The following is a 17126-nucleotide window of genomic DNA, read 5'->3' as shown; positions in this document are numbered from 1 at the left end:
TAATTCTTCTTATTTTAAAAAGTGTAAGGCACTTTTGCTACATGTCCGAAAATTACATGTATGTACACTATTTAAATCATTGGCTTAAAAAGGCATTCGGACGCAACTTAATTAACCGGTAGATAGACATTGTAAACATCTCTCTCTCTCTCTCTCTCTCTCTCTCTCTCTCTCTCTGGACTCTGGATAGTATAAGTCTCTCTCTCTCTCTCTCTCTCTCTCTCTCTCTCTCTCTCTGGACTCTGGATAGTATAAGCGAAAATAAAAAAAAAATTAAACAATGATACATAAGTCAATCAGAATGAAAGCATTTCCACATAAGGTACAATTGTCATTTCACCATAAAAGACATTTGAAAGATTAAATTGAGAACAACACATCATCGTTATATCTTCAATTTTCCTCAGGTGAGCACTTTGATCCACGGCCCTCTTGATTCATTGGTTCTTAATTTTTTTTAATCCAAAAAAATATTTTTCTGATCAAATCTACCAGGGGTCATTATTCTATGGGGGTCATTTTTCTTCACGTAGGGTATGCAGATTTTAAGGGTGATGCCACTTTTTCTACGGGCGAAAGGGTCATTTTCCTACGTCGAATAATGACCGGGGGTCATTTTTCTACGTCGAATAATGACCGGGAGTCATTTTTCGACGTCGGAAAATGACCCCCGGTCATAATTCTACGGGGGTCATTATTCGTCTTTACACCGGCATATTTTATGAAGCGCGTTAGCGCTTCACGATAAATATGCCGGCGTGAAGCGTTATAGTTCATGTACCTCATGAATTTTCAAAAATTAAATTCATTTCTTATATTTACATTATTATTCTGATGATTTGCCACAAATAACACCATTCAACTGTCATTTTTAAAAAACAGTTTTGACGTCAAGTAAGGTATTATGACGTAACTGGCAATGGAGATATTCATGCCCATTCATGGTAGTTCATGAGAAAATGAACTGTATTCTATTTTGTAAAGAATCATGGTGGAAATTTATTGAAAATGTAAATATTACTCTGTAAACGAGCCAGGTGTATAACGTAGAATATTGACCCGGGTTGAAAATTGTCCCGGGTTTATTTTTCACTGATACTGATCCGGGGGTGCTTTTTCGCCGTTGAAAATTGAGACTTAAAGTCGTGAAATTTATACCCGCGGTCATTTTTCAATAGCTTGGTAATTTTCTTCTAATCTCCGATGACCTCAAGACGTTGAAAACTGACCCTATTGAATATTGACTCCAACTACAGAGTGTTGAATTGTCTTTGAACTGGAAGTTGTTTACACGATTTATCTGTATCTATTTATTCATATTTCAGTTTCAAAGTTTTCATTTTTTTCAGAATAATAGGTCTGAGATCATCCCGAATATGATCAGTACACGATTTTTAAAGTTATTTTCACGTTTGAGGCCACGGTTGTCTATGACAACCTTTTCACAGCAATTATTTTATTTTAACATAAATTGCATGTATGTAAGTTAACGGTCATTTTATGATTTTAAACATATCATAAGTAAATTTAATCCATTTATTCATAGTTCTTAAATTATGTTTATCATATCTATATTTTACTGTGCAATGCTCAAGAGTAATTCTAGAATTATATTTAGCGCTTTATAAATTTCGTATAATAGGTATTTTAAAAGATCAACTACATGATTGATGATCTACGGGACCCTTTCATTGCCTACTTCTTCCTACGTCTTTTGTGATTTACAGTTTTCTTTTTTTATTTACAAGAAATACAATTTTTTAACTGCGAATTTCAGCGAATTGCGGTTTTTATTATTAGTAGTATATTTAGACAGACATAGAAAAACACACAATACACAGAACACACTATCCTGAAACCGAGCCCCTATAGGAAGAATCCCCATAAAGTTATATATCATAGCTGCCCAAAATAGCCTTGATCTCTTCGATGCATTTGTTGATTTGGGATGACTTCAGCTGGGCTTTTCTATCGTCGACAAGGGATGCTTAATTAATCCTCCTAGGCACCTGATCCACCTCGGAAAAAGATTTTTGAAAGATGCCATTAAGTTCTCATTACCAGTTATTCTTCATTATCTCCCCTTTAAATAGGGCATGGCTCTTCATTTGAACAATTTTATTTAAACCCCTCCTCGCTCAAGGAAGGTTTGTGGCAGGTTTTATTGAAATTGACCCATGCAGTGGTTCTTAAGAAGAAATCAAAAATGTGAAAAGTTTGCAGACCGACAGATTGATGGATACCACAAATTGTGATCATAAAAGCTTTTAGCTCAGGTAAGCTGAAAATTTATGAAACAAAATGAGTAAACTGTGTTGACACATGGATTCATGCATCTGATCATGGGACAAATGAGCAAAGTAAACTGAGGAAAAGGAAGGTTCATCATGGCCTGTAAATGAAACTCGGAGGGAAAAGTCCAGGACTGCATGCTGACAACTATCTTATTGCCTTGGGCCAAACTGTAACTGGTGAATATCATATAATTCTAGTGATCCATTTGTGCTGGAACAGATTGCAAGAGTGCACATACATGCTGCAATGTGGCATGACAGTCGCTGCATTAGATGTGTAACAGGAAAGAAGAAAATGTTTGGCTGGACCGGGAATCAAACCCAGGACCCCTGCATCACTAGTCAGGTGCTCTACCGACTGAGCTACCCAGGCTGATATCCAAGGCCCAAACCATTACAGATGCATATCACTTCAAAGTTCATTTTCATTCCCCATATACCCCTTATCCATTCTAGGTGATAATTTTTTATTCCCGATGTAAAATACTGCACCGTCAATGAAATTTCCATCCCAGTGAAGACATCATGGTGTCTGTTTGAGAGTGTCATAAACTGAGAATTACCAAAATTTTCATTCTGAGTATCTTTTGTTTATTTTTAAATTGAAGGCTTGTATAATATTCAAACACAAACAAAAACAAATATCGTTTGATTATCAAAATTATTTGAAAAGTTACATGTACATCAATTTGAAATTTTGATTCAAGTCTGTTCACATTTTATGATCTTTACTCTTTAGGCATGTAATTTTTTCAAGGAGAAATAGGGCACTTGAACTTAGATGGCAGAACTGTCTATTCCTAAAGGGGACTACCATCATTACTGTATACAATGTAACGTGTATTTTCACCCTGTCTTATTTTTGGCCCCTTCACACTTGAAAACAATTTTGGCCCATTTTAAATTCACCTGGCATAGTTGTGAGATAATGCAGTTTACTTTGAATTCACCCTACTTTAAATTCACCCACTTGTGATGAGGGCAAAAATAAAACGGGGCAAAAATTTCCCATATTAAGAAGAAAAAAGTCAAAATCAAACACTTAAAGAAATAGTTTAGGTCAGTAACACACATTTTTTAATTACCAACATACACACAGGGAATACATCTGCAATTTAGCTAAAATACATGTATGTTCATTTATAAAGAGATTAATTGAGAATCAATTGCTCTGATACTCTCTTCTTCTGTCAATTCTCTGTTTAAAAACTTCCACTTGACAATTTTCAACTTTTTGAGGAATTTTCTTCTTTTAGCAGGATTGCTAAGATCATAAACTAATCCTTGAAGTGTTACTGTAGAAGAAACTTCAACACTTTTCTTCCATTGCTTTACCAATTTCAAAAATCCATTTCTATTTTCCTTTGAAGTGGAAAAGGTTTTATGATTATCTTGTGTTTGTCCCTTTCCTTCTTCATTTCCCTTCTTCTTTTTGTTCTTTCCATCACTCTCTCCCCATTCCTCATGATTGAAATCTTGTTTTCTTTTCTTTCCTGACTTTGGTGCTACATATCCATCCACTAACCTTGATGGCGTATTTGTTATTTTCCGCTGCTCTTTCACTTTCCTTTTCACTTCCTCTTGCTCCTGATAAACGATTCTTAATTGATCAAGATCTGAAGAAAATCGCAGCACAAGTTTCCGAGCACTCTTTAATTTCTTGTTTTGTCTGAGAGGATGCACATTTTTATGAGATTCATGTTTCAATTTCTTTAACGACTTAATATAAGTCTGGACTAGATTCTTTTCCTCTTTATGTACAAGAGGCAAATCATTTAGTATTGTTATTAGTTCCTCAAAGGAGCATTTCCTCACAGCTTTATTATCGATGAAGACTTGAGGCATACTTCTCTCTTTAGTTTCAAGGTGACAAAACATCTGTCTTGGTCCCGTGATTTCTGGCATACCACAAACAGCACCAGATATACAATGTCCCTGATCATTCTTGACTTTAGGAATCTTCCTTTTAGATACATTCACAGATGGACCAGAATCAGTAAATTTACATTCATTTACATATTGTGGGTCTTTATTTTGCTGTTGAACATTCTCAAAAGCTGGTTCTCCTTTACCTTTCCTTGAATTTGGTAGATGTGTTTCAGTTTTATTTCTACTCATATGCTGAATTCTAGGAACTGGTTCCCCTTCATCCTCACTAGAAATTTGATGATCTCTAGAAACTGGTTCCCCTTCATCCTCACTGGAATTTCGGGAATATATTTCTTCAATACTCAAATGCTGAACTCTAGAAATTGGTTCCCCTTCATCCTCACTAGAAATTTGATGATCTCTAGAAACTGGTTCCCCTTCATCCTCACTGGAATTTCGGGAATATATTTCTTCAATACTCAAATGCTGAACTCTAGAAACTGGTTCCCCTTCATCCTCACCAATTTCTGATTGTTGCATTTTTGAAAAACAATCACTGCAACCTTTCTTCGTGTCCTTGTGTAAACTTGTGACTTTATTTCTGTCCCCTGGTGATGATGTTATCTGAGATTCATCGTTTGTGTCAGAAAGCCAGTTATTGTCTTCATCATATGATTCACCTTCTCTGTCCTCCTCGACAATATCTACAAATCAGGTAAAAGCAAAATGTACGTTTCTTATCTCTGTAAAGATGTACATTGTATATATGTATATACTCAAGAGCGTTCCTCAGTGTTATTTTTTAGAGTAAAGAGATCATACCTCTCTGAAAAATAAAGTATTTTATCTTCTTTGGTTCAACACTTTCCATATACTTCTCCTGATAAGTATTACTGCAATAAAAAAAAAAAAAACATGAAATACTGTTGATTTTATTCACTTTAACTAAAATTCTTTTCTATGCAGTAATCTTATCCCTTTTTAGAATACACTAAAGATGAATAACACCATTCTTAAATCTTAAAGTATTCCAAAATGATTTATAAATTTATAAATTTGGTCTATTATTTTTGCTTTTAGAACTTTATTCAATATCTTATTTAAAAAAAAAAACCCTAACCAATACCCGGTAGTACCTGTATATATAGGCTTGCAGCATTTAAGCATACTATGCATAGAAACTATTCTGGATTTTCTTTGTACAACTAAGGCAATTGAATCTCTGCTGTGTCTGACTTAAAACCATGCAGGAGACATACATGACAAGGGGGAAAGCTGTCAATGTGACAGCAAACCGGGTTTTCTTCTTCTGAACAGTTACGTTGAAATATGTAAGATATAATGATCAAATTCTCTATGAGATAAAGAAAGACATATTCCAAAGAAATCATTTCAGTGTTGAACCATGTGATGTCTTAAAATGGTTTCCGTTTTTTCCGATCATGACAAGGAACACATAGCAGGTGTGACCAGTTGGCAGGGGATGCTCACTCCTCCATGGCACCTGATCCCACCTCTGACATTTTTGGAAGTCCTTGTTTGCTCTGCTCCCGATTTGTATTGTTTTAATGGGACTTGAGCTTGAATACTGTTCGTTATCTCCTTATTTCATTCCATCCCCACCACACCATTCCCTTTCCAACACTGTTTTTTTTTTTTTTTAAAAATGCATGTTCAGTAGACACCAACCTTTGATACAAATCTAATGGCTCCGGCTCATCATCTGATTCTGCAATTGTGTTTGGTAAAACTACACCATCTGGTAACTGCAACCAAGGTACATAGAATATAGATTAAGTTCACATTTTTGTGAAAGATGAATGCAATCCATCTCTACAGCCCTCACTTTTATATTCACTCCCTCTCTTGTTAGAAGTAGGGGTAAATTTGAAACCTGGAGCTTGTATTGCACAAATAACAGAATATATACATGCATTGGTAGTTTTTACATTTTGGCAGCATACACTTAATTTCCTCTAAATCCATATTCGACTCCAAATATGCTTGTATTATTTGCATATTAATCTAGTTAACATATGTATAAAGCATCTTCTTCATTGTGCCAAGAAGTCTATGACCTGCAACTGTTTAAAAATTTGAACACTCTTACATAACAAACAAACATTCACAGAATTTCTTGCAAAGTAAAGACAATTTGTTTACACTTTTTATTATAAGAGACCTGAACCTTGCTTACATATTTACAATAATTAAATCAGTTCATAAATCACATTAACATATGAGTAAAATAATACTAACCCATGGATGAACAGTAGGAACAAAGACCTCCAGACATGGATAAAGTTCTCCATACCACCTTGTGCAATTGAGGAGACAGGTTTTTGCCAGAACCCTATAACCATATAAAATTGTACAATCTGCTTGCATGATAAGGTTTAGAGTAATATGGCCCTTCAATTTGTTTGAATTTTAAAACAAGAAAATAAATGACACACTGAATATACATGTATATTTCTTTTTTGGTCTAAAACATTGCATGTAGAAAGAAAATTTTGTTTGATTGATTGATTGTTGTTCAACGTTAAGGCCATTGAGCAGTGAGGGATCCTTTTCATGCCAGCGCCTACTGCGACACAGGACCTCGATCGGTTTATACGGTCTCATCTGAAGGACTGGTCTCCACATCCCGCAGTGGGATTTGAACCCGCAACGTAAGGATCAACTACTTACACCGCGACTCTACAGCGAACGCTCTAACCACTGCGCCACCTGGGCGACTAAAGAAAAATTTTGAACCCCAGATCTCCTGGGAAAATGGAAATGATGTCAATTAAGATGCAGTTTAGCAACCTTGTCAAGACTTTAAATACATAGGAGGTCCAAAACAAGTTTGAGAGGACTACCTATTTTCTTGTTTTTTTTCCCAAAAAGGTTGTCATAACATTATCTGCATATCAAAATTATCAAGGGAGATAACTTCCCTATTAAAAATATTCTTTAAAATAAAATACTTTAAAAATCTACATATATATATAAATATATGGAAGGATTTTTTTTTCTTTTACATAGTCATTACTAATGTAAACAATACTAATAAAAACTTTAAATAATAGTACAAAAGTCCTATTTCTACATGCTATTGCAATCAACAAGAGACAGTGTGAATTGCTTCCCCTCAAACTTACCATAACCTGCTGATGAGAGCCATTAGAGTCAGATTCTGGGGTACTAGAGTTCCAATGGACAATTGTTGCTTCAGATGACTTCCTTTTGTCAAGGAGTGTTTACTTAGCACAGAAAGCAATTAATAGGTACAAATAATTAAATACTGGAATCTAATATTGCTAGCTTTGCACTAATATAGTAATCAAAATGAAGGATTTTCAGGTAAAATTAAAAAAAATTATAAAATAAGTTTCAGCACTATTTCTAAGTATATTGCTATCCCAGACAAATCTAAAATGTTATTAAACTTATTATGAAGATTTTTTTCTCTCCAAATGGTAACATTTACATCCAAGGATGTTTCTCTCTCCTTGGCAGTCAATGCCATTTGCTCAATGTGATGCATTTTAACCTTTCCTCTACATAAGGATACATATATGCTGTGAAACAGTATTTGGTTGTCTGCTTGTAAAGATGTTTGGCTCCCATCAATTTGACTAGCAGGTGCTCCATCATTTGTTGAGTAGGAAGATAGACACTTCTGGCCATCAAATTGCTCCTGATAATAGAAAAGAAAAAACTTACTTAAAAGTAAATTCTTCTTTTATTACAAAATTTGGTTGGCATCTAATATGGTGTAATTGAATTTGTAAAAACACATTTTCATTGCTTTATAAAACATTGAAGGACATAAATAGTTTACTATCTTTAAAGATATTTGGATATTGCTTACTTACTGTTGTAAAATGTGCAATAAATTGTCCACAATCTTTTCCACTTTCATTTCAGATAATTTTGCTAAACATACTTTTATCTGTATTGAAGAAAACAGATGTGTAAATTTCATGAAAATCTAACAATACAGTGACAAAAACTAGATTTCATTGAGATGGTGGCCATCTCAAAAGGCCCCGCTTTCAGCAATGAACATGAAAATGTAAGGTAGCCTATTTTTGACCTTGACCCTTGACCTAGAAACTTCATTCAAGGTCACTGCACATCCATTGATCAATGGCACTCTGTGAGTGAAGTATGAGCCACATTGGACCAAGGGGAGCAGGGCTCGACATTAACGCTTGTCCGCATGTCCGGTACCAGTGAAAAAAAATTACGGACAAGTGAATATTGCTGGGCACTTGTCCGATTGGACAAGTGCATTTTAATGTAAAGAAGTATCTAAATAATAAAAAGAACAACTGTTGAAAGTTAATAGGTAGTTTCAAGACGGAAGCCCTACATAAAAACCGTACTTCGATTCACATTTGATCGGGATTGAAGTTCACTAATTGCATACTACTGAAAAGGCATGGAACTTACGAACTTAACAAAATTTGGATTCTGTTTGATGTTGACAGGTTAACTTGTTGTTGTTAGATAAAATTTTGTTTTATGTGTTTGTTGTATTTATCAATAACATCACGAATAAATCAAGCACATGTAATGTGTAATGGACTTTATTTTAGTTTTCAACAGTGTTTGAAATAACTGTGCGCCCGACTGCCCGAGACGCACAAATTTTGCAGTGGGCGAACAAATTTGCATGTACTGACGCCCGGATGGACATGTTAAAATTTTCGATAATTAAAATTTATATATTTGATAAATCTTTTTCATATCAAGTAATAGTATCGGTAGCAAAGTTTAACAAGCCAATAGGAAGAATTCATCAGTCTATAGATTCTGGTTTGAAGTTATGGTGACCTGGTTCCAGTCACATTATCGTTAAAAAACAAATTTATAAAAGACAATTTTTTTCTTGGGCAAGTAGATCTTTGGCAGAGCTGACAACTTTTACTAGCAGTCAGTCCTGCATGTCTGTCTAATTTTACAGTGAGTTTCAAGTTGACAGTATTAGATCTTTAATGAAAAATTTTCGGACAATTAAAGCTGAAGTTCGGACAAGTAAATGTCTTGGTCACTTGTCCGAATAAACAAGTAGGGAAAAAAGTTAATGTCGAGCCCTGGGGAGAGAAGATATGCTCTGGACAAGGATTTTTCATATAATTCTGCTATGACCTTAACCTTAGACCTAGAAACATGGTTCAAGGTCACTGCACACCCTTTACCCAAAGACACTCTGTGGGTGAAGTATGAGCCAGATTGGTCCGAGGAGAAAGAACATATGCTCCACACAAGAGATCTTGGACAGACAGACGGATGGAAGGATGGACAGACAGACTGATCACAATAGGGTGGGGCCCCAATGAAGTAAACAGACAGCAAGAGGACAATTTTAAGACATCGATGAACAAGCTACAGGAACATACCCTTTTTAAGAATTGAAGAGTTTTTTCACTCCGCAACTGAGCATTCAGTTTGTAGATGATACGACACAAAGCAAATTCCTCAGTGGAAAGAACTATCTGTTTCTCTTTAGCCATCTCGATCTCTTTCAAGACCATTAATACCATTTTCACTTTACCTGTATTTATAATATGAAACAAAGTTTTAATGTTATTTATGTATGATTATACTCAACATAATATGCAAACAATTCTCAAATGCCATTGTAAGAATACATGTACTAAACCATATGATCTAATTACAACCATTCTAGTGTTGAAATTATTCTTTTCAACAGAACCTGCTAGTAAAGTTTGCCTTGAGACACAGCTTTCGTATTCTATCATAATTAAGATTGATACATGCAGATGCATATATCTAGTTTTACCTAATTTAATGAACAGCTGATAAAGGTCAGGTTGCTTTTACTTCAACACTGTTCACTGCTGTTTATTTTTGATTTGTCGAATAAACATTAAAAAATAACATCTATATTAAGATTACCTCTCTCAGTCAAAGGAGTGCAGAGAGATATTATTGGTGGGGGTCTCAAAAAACGATTATTCCAGACTGTTTGTAATGGACCTGAACCAGCCATTTTCCTTGTCTACCTCAACCACGTGGTGAAAGATTCTGAATCAAATAAACGCTTTGAATTTGATACTTCATTATGGTTTTAAACGAAAACATTTTTTTTAAAAAAATAACATATTTCTATAGGACGAAACATTTCTTCAAAAATTGAAGTATTTGACAAAATATAGTTACATATGAAAATATAAATTATAAATTAAAACGCGGATTTTCACCGGGCTAAACTTCGTGTTTTAGTTTTTTTCTCCACGTTCAAACTTCCGGTAAAAATAAAAATTTTCCCAAATCCGAAGTCGTAGTAGGTTGTAGAAGGATGGGGCTCTGTAAATGTCCCAAAAAGAAAGTTACGAATCTTTTCTGCTTTGAACACAGAGTAAATGTTTGTGAGAACTGTTTAGTTGCAAACCATGCAAAGGTATGCGTTCAAAAAGTGACTTGGTTTTATAGAAAATGCAGTATGCAAATGATTGACCATTTAAAAATATTTTTGTGCAGCGCTCTAGCACTAATTACTATTTTTTAGCTTGTTGAAGTATAAGTTCTGAAAGTTTTTATTAGCAGCAGAGACCTTGACGCGTTTAATATATAAAGTTACAAGAAGCCAATGTTTTTCATCATGGATAGCTATTTATTACATATTTACAATTACATGTATTATAATGTCTAGTTGAAGCAGACAGTTTTATCAGAGACATATAAAAACATGGTTTTTATATGTCTCTGGTTTTATAGTGTAACTTGTGAAAAAGTGTGAAGTACAGACCAAAATTCGAACCTGTGCCCCGTGTATCAATAAGGTGCTCTACCACAGGGGCTTGCTCCCGGCGTGTAATAATTATTTATTTTTAAAAAAATCATACGTTAATACTAAAACTACACAAGGGAGGACGCCATTTTGGACCCCTTCCTCGCTTCAACCTCTGTTTTCGTTATATTTTCCCGTATTTTACTGACTCACCGCCTCGGATCTGTCAAGTAATGATTCTTCTAGGACATAATGCTTAAATTTTCCCCTTGGAGCCTCTACAATACACATTTCAGACTAATAATAACCCAAACTCGCTCTTTAGGACAGTTGATAGGGACAGAAAATGAAAACACATTCGAAAATCTCGGGGTTTTTCTACTAGTTAACACAGCTGCTAATTATAAATTTGAAAAAACCGCGTTCTAATTCAAATTTATAATTAGCAGCTGTAAATTTGAATTAGAACGCGGTTTTTTCAAATTTATAATTAGCAGCTGTGTTAACTAGTAGAAAAACCCCGAGATTTTCGAATGTGTTTTCATTTTCTGTCCCTATCAACTGTCCTAAAGAGCGAGTTTGGGTTATTATTAGTCTGAAATGTGTATTGTAGAGGCTCCAAGGGGAAAATTTAAGCATTATGTCCTAGAAGAATCATTACTTGACAGATCTGAGGCGGTGAGTCAGTAAAATACGGGAAAATATAACGAAAACAGAGGTTGAAGCGAGGAAGGGGTCCAAAATGGCGTCCTCCCTTGTGTAGTTTTAGTATTAACGTATATGATTTTTTTTAAAGAAATAATTATTACACGCCGGGAGCAAGCCCCTGTGGCTCTACCAACTGAGCTTTCTGGCCACCGGAGATCCGAACTAAAAGTTCTTCACCTCTAAGACCGGACCCAGATAAAAATAATGTAAAACAAAGGAATGTGTTTTTAAAAAAAATGCTTTCTCATTAATTGGTTGAAAAGGATCAGATAGACACAAATATGTAATATGTATGATAATGGTCAGCTAGTCCAAGCTAGAATTTACTTCTGGCACAGACTAAATAAGACCCCTCCCCCTTCCCCCCTTGAAGTACAAAGTATTTCTTCTATACATATAATAATGTAGATTAAGTGTATAGGCATACCCTTAAGTATGTAGAAATATCCTTTTTTCTTTAAAGACAAAAAAACATTTGAACAAAAATTCAAGTCAATTTTAATTGATGGTGACCTTTCTTTTCATTAATAGAAAGATTTTTAGAAAAGTGCTTTGCATTGATAAAAATTGACCCTTTTAAGTTACTGGTATACATGGATGTTATTATTGCAAATAACTTTTTGTTTTTGTCTTTTACAGTGTGTGATCAAGTCTTACCTGCAGTGGTTACAAGACAGTGATTACAACCCAAACTGTAGCCTGTGTCACCAGTTACTAAATGATGAACAGTATGGAGATTGTGTTAGATTGACTTGTTATGGTTAGTCCATGTTAATTATGTACATACAATTAAGCACTGATTTCTTATTTTTGGATGTTGTCAGTTGAATAATAGCCTCTGGCCTTACCGAAAAATTGAATACAGTGCATAAGCATGGTATGACAATTTGTTGGCACGGACAGGGGCTGTTATATGACCAACAACATCCAAATATAAGAATTCAGTGCTTATATTTACATTCTTTAATTTTCTCTCCTCGTAAATGTTAATTTCATTCATCTTCTGTTCATTATAAATTTAGTACCTTTCAGAAGTGGTGTGGTTAATAGACGTAAGAGCCATTCTGACGTGGAAAGTTAAATAATGCAAATGAATATTGCTAGGGAAGAAAATAACAAATGCATTTTAATCAAACAATTGTTATATTTTTACAACAATTTAACAGGGTAGTTGTTTTAATTAAATTGAGCCAAAACAATATTCTTCTTGGATATATTTAGTGTATTAAAAGTATATGTAGTTCCTATTGTGTATTCTATCACGCAGTGACAAGGTTTCTCGTGTGTTATAGGGGGTTGAATGTTGCAGATTTTCAGTGGATTTCTTAAAGAAAATAACACTGAATGTAAATATTGTTTAAACAAGACACTGTATGTTGTATAAATATCAATAAGTACAGCTGAGAAGAGCAGAGTTTTTTTGACTAGCAATTCAGAAGACTGTGGTGTATATCAATTATCTAAAATAACTTTCTTATCTATTGCTTTTCTGATTTGCTTCTTGGACATTATTCTATTATTCATGTAGGAACATTATGTTAATTAATACCAAACTCACCTTGTTCTTCTCTTGGGAGATATTTATTTTTTATTTGTTTTTCAGATATTTTTCACTGGCCGTGTCTGAACCAATATGCCCAGCAATTCCCTGCCAACACAGCACCTGCTGGCTACACCTGCCCAACCTGCAGTGCTGGAATCTTTCCTCCACCCAACATGGTGTCACCAGTGGCAGACAAACTAAAAACACTCCTCTCTACAGTGAACTGGGCCAGAGCAGGCCTGGGATTACCACTGGTACATCTCCTGACTATGTTTTGAAAGTTTCATTCAATTATTGGTGTAATCATGATATATTTTTATGCCCAGATTTGGTTAGATTTTACAAGACTTCATAAGAGTCTGCCTTATGAAATAAAAGAGTTTTCAAAACTCAGTAGCTGTGTATGTAGATCACCAGACATAGCATGGCAAAAATTCTAATTTCAAGTCCCATTTGTTTTGCATGATATCACGAAAGCAATTTTTTTGGTTCATTTATTTCACTTTATTTGCCACTTTTTATAGATAGATGAACCACAAGAGCCAGTCCTCCCTTCCCCACAGGAGGCACCTCCACTGACACAGAGTACTCCAGTGAAGTCGGAGGCCACCTTACCCACACAGAACACACCACAGAAATCTGGCAGTGTTCCAAGTCATGTGACTACTCCTTACTCCACAGGATTTTCAAGCACACCAGCTGCTTCTCCTTACCCCTTAGGGGCCTCACCAAACCCCCAGACAGGGAACTCATACTCTCCAGTGTCACCTCCAAACTACAACAACAGACCAAGTGCTCATGTTCCCCCTAATCAGCACAGTGTGATCAGCGTGGATGAGGGGACCTCAGTGAGGGGCCAGGATAAACTCTCATTTGGAGGTATAGACAGGACTGTAATGATTTAGAGGGCTTCAATTGTCTTTTATTATACAATATTTACATTTCCAACTATTTTCTCCGTGAGAACTCTTTGAAAGTTGTGTGTTGACTCCTCAATATTTACAATTGAATGTAAATTTCGCAAAGTGAAAGGTCAAGTGCCTAAATATGCACGTCAATCTGTTGTGGCTGTCTTTATGTCTGATGTCAGTGGATGGGGAATATTGAAATTAACATGGAATGCCTCAAGTATTTTAAATCTATTAGTTAGCATTTTTTAATTTTATATTAACATTTTTATTTTACATATAAATGTAAATATAAGGAATCACTATCTAGTTTTGGCTATGCCAGCAGTCTGACTAAAGCCAGCCCCTACTATTTCACTTCGAACGAAGTGAAATAGTAAGGGCTGGCTTTAGTCAGACTGGGTATGCCAGGACATCAACACATCAACAACAGTTGGAAACGTGGGATAATTTATGCAAAACGGACTTAGCCCATTATGCAAATTATCACACATTTCCAAATATCATTGATGCCCTGGCATACCGTGATTCCTTAATTGTATCATTTAGAAAAAAATATTTTAATTCATTTTCCATCAGGAAGATTCCATCATTCCAAGAAAACTGATGGTGAGATTCACTGATTTAATATTTGGCATTTTGTACAAAACCTACTGTCCTAATGTTGGTCAATATGTATTAACAACTCCTCAAAAAATATCACTAGCATATAGAGAACTCACAATCTCCCAGGGTTTCTTTCACCTTTTTTTCCTCCCTAATATCACACTTGCATTCATTCTTGGTTTCTCTCAGTTTCACAGTGATAAAACAGTACATTTCTTGTGCAAGTTTATTAATTATTTTACAGATCCTAGAAAGTTATTTGATTCCACAAAAGAAGACACAAATTCCATATTTAATACATCACAGGACCACGATGAAAATAAGTACAGAAGAAGATCTGCGATGGAGTGGCTCACCAAATGGCTGAAGTAAGCTCTGTTTGATTTCAGTTAAGGCCTTTTAGGTGTAGCATCAGAAACTGCCACACCAGGCATTGTAAATTGAAGAAATATTTTCTTGCTCAAATTCTAAGTACTGAGTACATGTATCTCAAGTATACGTGTACATAAATTGGCTTATTCAAAATTTAGCGCAATTACTGGATATGGAGTTGTTGGCAAAATCATGAATTAGCGCTATACATGTCCATGCCGTATATTGTATTTATAATTGATTTCTTAGCGGTATTCATGAATTAGTGCATTGTTGTCTGGGCCAAAGTGGCTAAATAATGAAGCCTGCTTTTTTAAGTACACGTACAGTATCCTCTTATCAATAAAGAAATACATGTCGGTAGATTTTTATTGTTTCTCCTCTTCCTTTTAGGTCTCGAGATAGTAAGCATGGAAAGAAAGATCCCCTGACTTTAAGGAAGCGTTTTCTGATGGTTTTATTAATCGGTGTGATAGGATTTTTGACAATTATTGTGATATTCTCAAAATTAGGTCGAAGTGATGTTGATGAGGACCCATTTTTAGGAAATCCCCAAGTGAGAGTGATGGATGAGATCCTAGATTGATATTATGCCTGACACTGAAAATGTTTTTATCTGTAGACTTCTTACTGCAAGTCAGCAAATGCATGTATTTTGTACATATTGTTATATGAAGTGAAAAATATGAATTACATTTTTATCAGAAAGACTTGGTGAATTTTATTAAACTGAGTTTCATTTAAAAGATTTTGACATGAAATTCTCTTTTTATCCTGAAATTTGATTAAAGTTGATCAAGTTTGGATGTCTTCTTTCAACAATTCCAACATGATTGGTGGCTTATATGACATAACTCTCTCTCTCTCTCTGACAATGTTATCAATGTTATATCTGGTTTAAATACTAAACTTAAGTCTGTAAAGAAAATTATCAACTTGTTCTCTTGGTAGACATTTGTGACACAACTTGACCTCCTTTGTAAATTTTGACGTATGAGTTGATGGGGGTAATTAACTGAACTCAAACCATACAATGTGTAGCTTTAAAATAAAAATGTCAGAAAATGAAATGCTTTTTTGCCAAGATGGTAACATGTAATCATTATGTGGTTTATATATATGACTAACTGCATTTGAAATTTACTGATTTTATTGATACAGCTATATAAATATTTGAACAGAATTTTGAACACCTGCCTGAATATCAGTGTGTTAAAGAAAGTCAGGCATTCTCTGCATAGTTTTAAATTTAGGCCTCAAGTTGATATCTCAAACTGTTATAAAGCTTGAATTTTTTTTATTGGTCTTGCCAAGCTCCTGATATATACTTCAATAATTGTACTGAAAACTTATTAAACATGTATCTGGAGAAAAACGCTTTTAGACTACTATATAAATGTATTCACCAATGAACTTTAAGTATAATGTTGTATGGGTTTAGTGTATGGACTGTCTGTGACACTTTTATTTGAAAAGATGAAAATGGCTTTCATGAGATAAAGCTGACTATAACATGTATAGTGCTATGTGATCGAAATGGATAAAATAAATTGTTTGTTGTGAAATTTCGTACACTTTTAACCGTGTCACAGAGATCTGATTGTTGATTTGCATGAGTGCAATTTTTATTTATTCTTAAGATGTTTGTAATATATTGTTTTTAACTTAAAGTGGATGTTATATTTGATGTATATGTACAGAATGCAGATTCATTCGGTGAGAATTTTGCTTTGGTTTTTATAAAATATGTAAAACCACTGTATTGTTACATGTATATGAGTCATATTATTCTTGTTCATTGCATAATGAATATCAAATAAATTAAGATTTTCATTTACTCAAATTTTTCTTTTAATTATTTGGGAAAACATCAGTCAGTCTCTACATTAAAGAATGTGTTTGATAAATTTACTAATGTATATAATCAGCATTAGTCAGTTAAATTATACTTTGCACATCGATACAGAATTTTTTGGTTTTACGAAATTCCTTCGGAAAAAAAAAACAAGCAAGACAGAATTAGCTTCCTTGGTAAATGCAGACATAAACATTGGAGTTACCTCCCGTGAATTTGTGTT

General features: G+C 34.5%; 2 protein-coding genes across 2 annotated transcripts; one reads left to right on the top strand and one right to left on the bottom strand.

Annotated features, from left to right (window-relative positions):
- Positions 1 to 3384: 3384 nt before the first annotated feature.
- LOC133199846 (uncharacterized) lies at positions 3385 to 8098 on the bottom strand. Its single transcript, XM_061335671.1, has 7 exons — positions 8027 to 8098; positions 7723 to 7848; positions 7310 to 7387; positions 6423 to 6516; positions 5853 to 5929; positions 4986 to 5056; positions 3385 to 4867 (listed from the first exon to the last, which is right to left on the bottom strand). Exons 1-7 carry the CDS (start codon positions 8071 to 8073, stop codon positions 3435 to 3437), a joined length of 1926 nt encoding a protein of 641 aa, XP_061191655.1. The 5' UTR covers positions 8074 to 8098; the 3' UTR covers positions 3385 to 3434.
- Positions 8099 to 10446: 2348 nt separating this feature from the next.
- On the top strand, positions 10447 to 16885 carry LOC133199835 (zinc finger protein-like 1 homolog). Its single transcript, XM_061335665.1, has 6 exons — positions 10447 to 10581; positions 12259 to 12379; positions 13223 to 13416; positions 13687 to 14041; positions 14921 to 15044; positions 15442 to 16885. The coding sequence occupies exons 1-6, from the start codon at positions 10480 to 10482 to the stop codon at positions 15632 to 15634; spliced, it is 1089 nt and encodes a 362-aa protein (XP_061191649.1). The 5' UTR covers positions 10447 to 10479; the 3' UTR covers positions 15635 to 16885.
- The last annotated feature ends 241 nt before the right edge of the window (positions 16886 to 17126 follow it).

Source organism: Saccostrea echinata, unplaced genomic scaffold (genome assembly GCF_033153115.1).
Source record: "Saccostrea echinata isolate AGI-Se365-2 ecotype Australia unplaced genomic scaffold, CSIRO_AGI_Sech_v1 ptg000002l, whole genome shotgun sequence".
Lineage (NCBI taxonomy): Eukaryota > Metazoa > Mollusca > Bivalvia > Ostreida > Ostreidae > Saccostrea > Saccostrea echinata.
Note: the sequence above shows the minus strand (reverse complement) of the source record. Positions and strands in the feature narration are given on the sequence as shown.

Coding starts and splice junctions, on each gene's coding strand:
- LOC133199846 (XM_061335671.1), bottom strand. CDS start 8,073: ATGAAAGTGGAAAAGATTGTGGACAATTTATTGCACATTTTACAACA. Junction 7,849..8,026: donor TTATTGCACATTTTACAACA/GTAAGTAAGCAA, acceptor TTCTATTATCAG/GAGCAATTTGATGGCCAGAA. Junction 5,057..5,852: donor CCATTAGATTTGTATCAAAG/GTTGGTGTCTAC, acceptor TTTTTATTGCAG/TAATACTTATCAGGAGAAGT.
- LOC133199835 (XM_061335665.1), top strand. CDS start 10,480: ATGGGGCTCTGTAAATGTCCCAAAAAGAAAGTTACGAATCTTTTCTGC. Junction 10,582..12,258: donor TAGTTGCAAACCATGCAAAG/GTATGCGTTCAA, acceptor TGTCTTTTACAG/TGTGTGATCAAGTCTTACCT. Junction 13,417..13,686: donor CAGGCCTGGGATTACCACTG/GTACATCTCCTG, acceptor CACTTTTTATAG/ATAGATGAACCACAAGAGCC.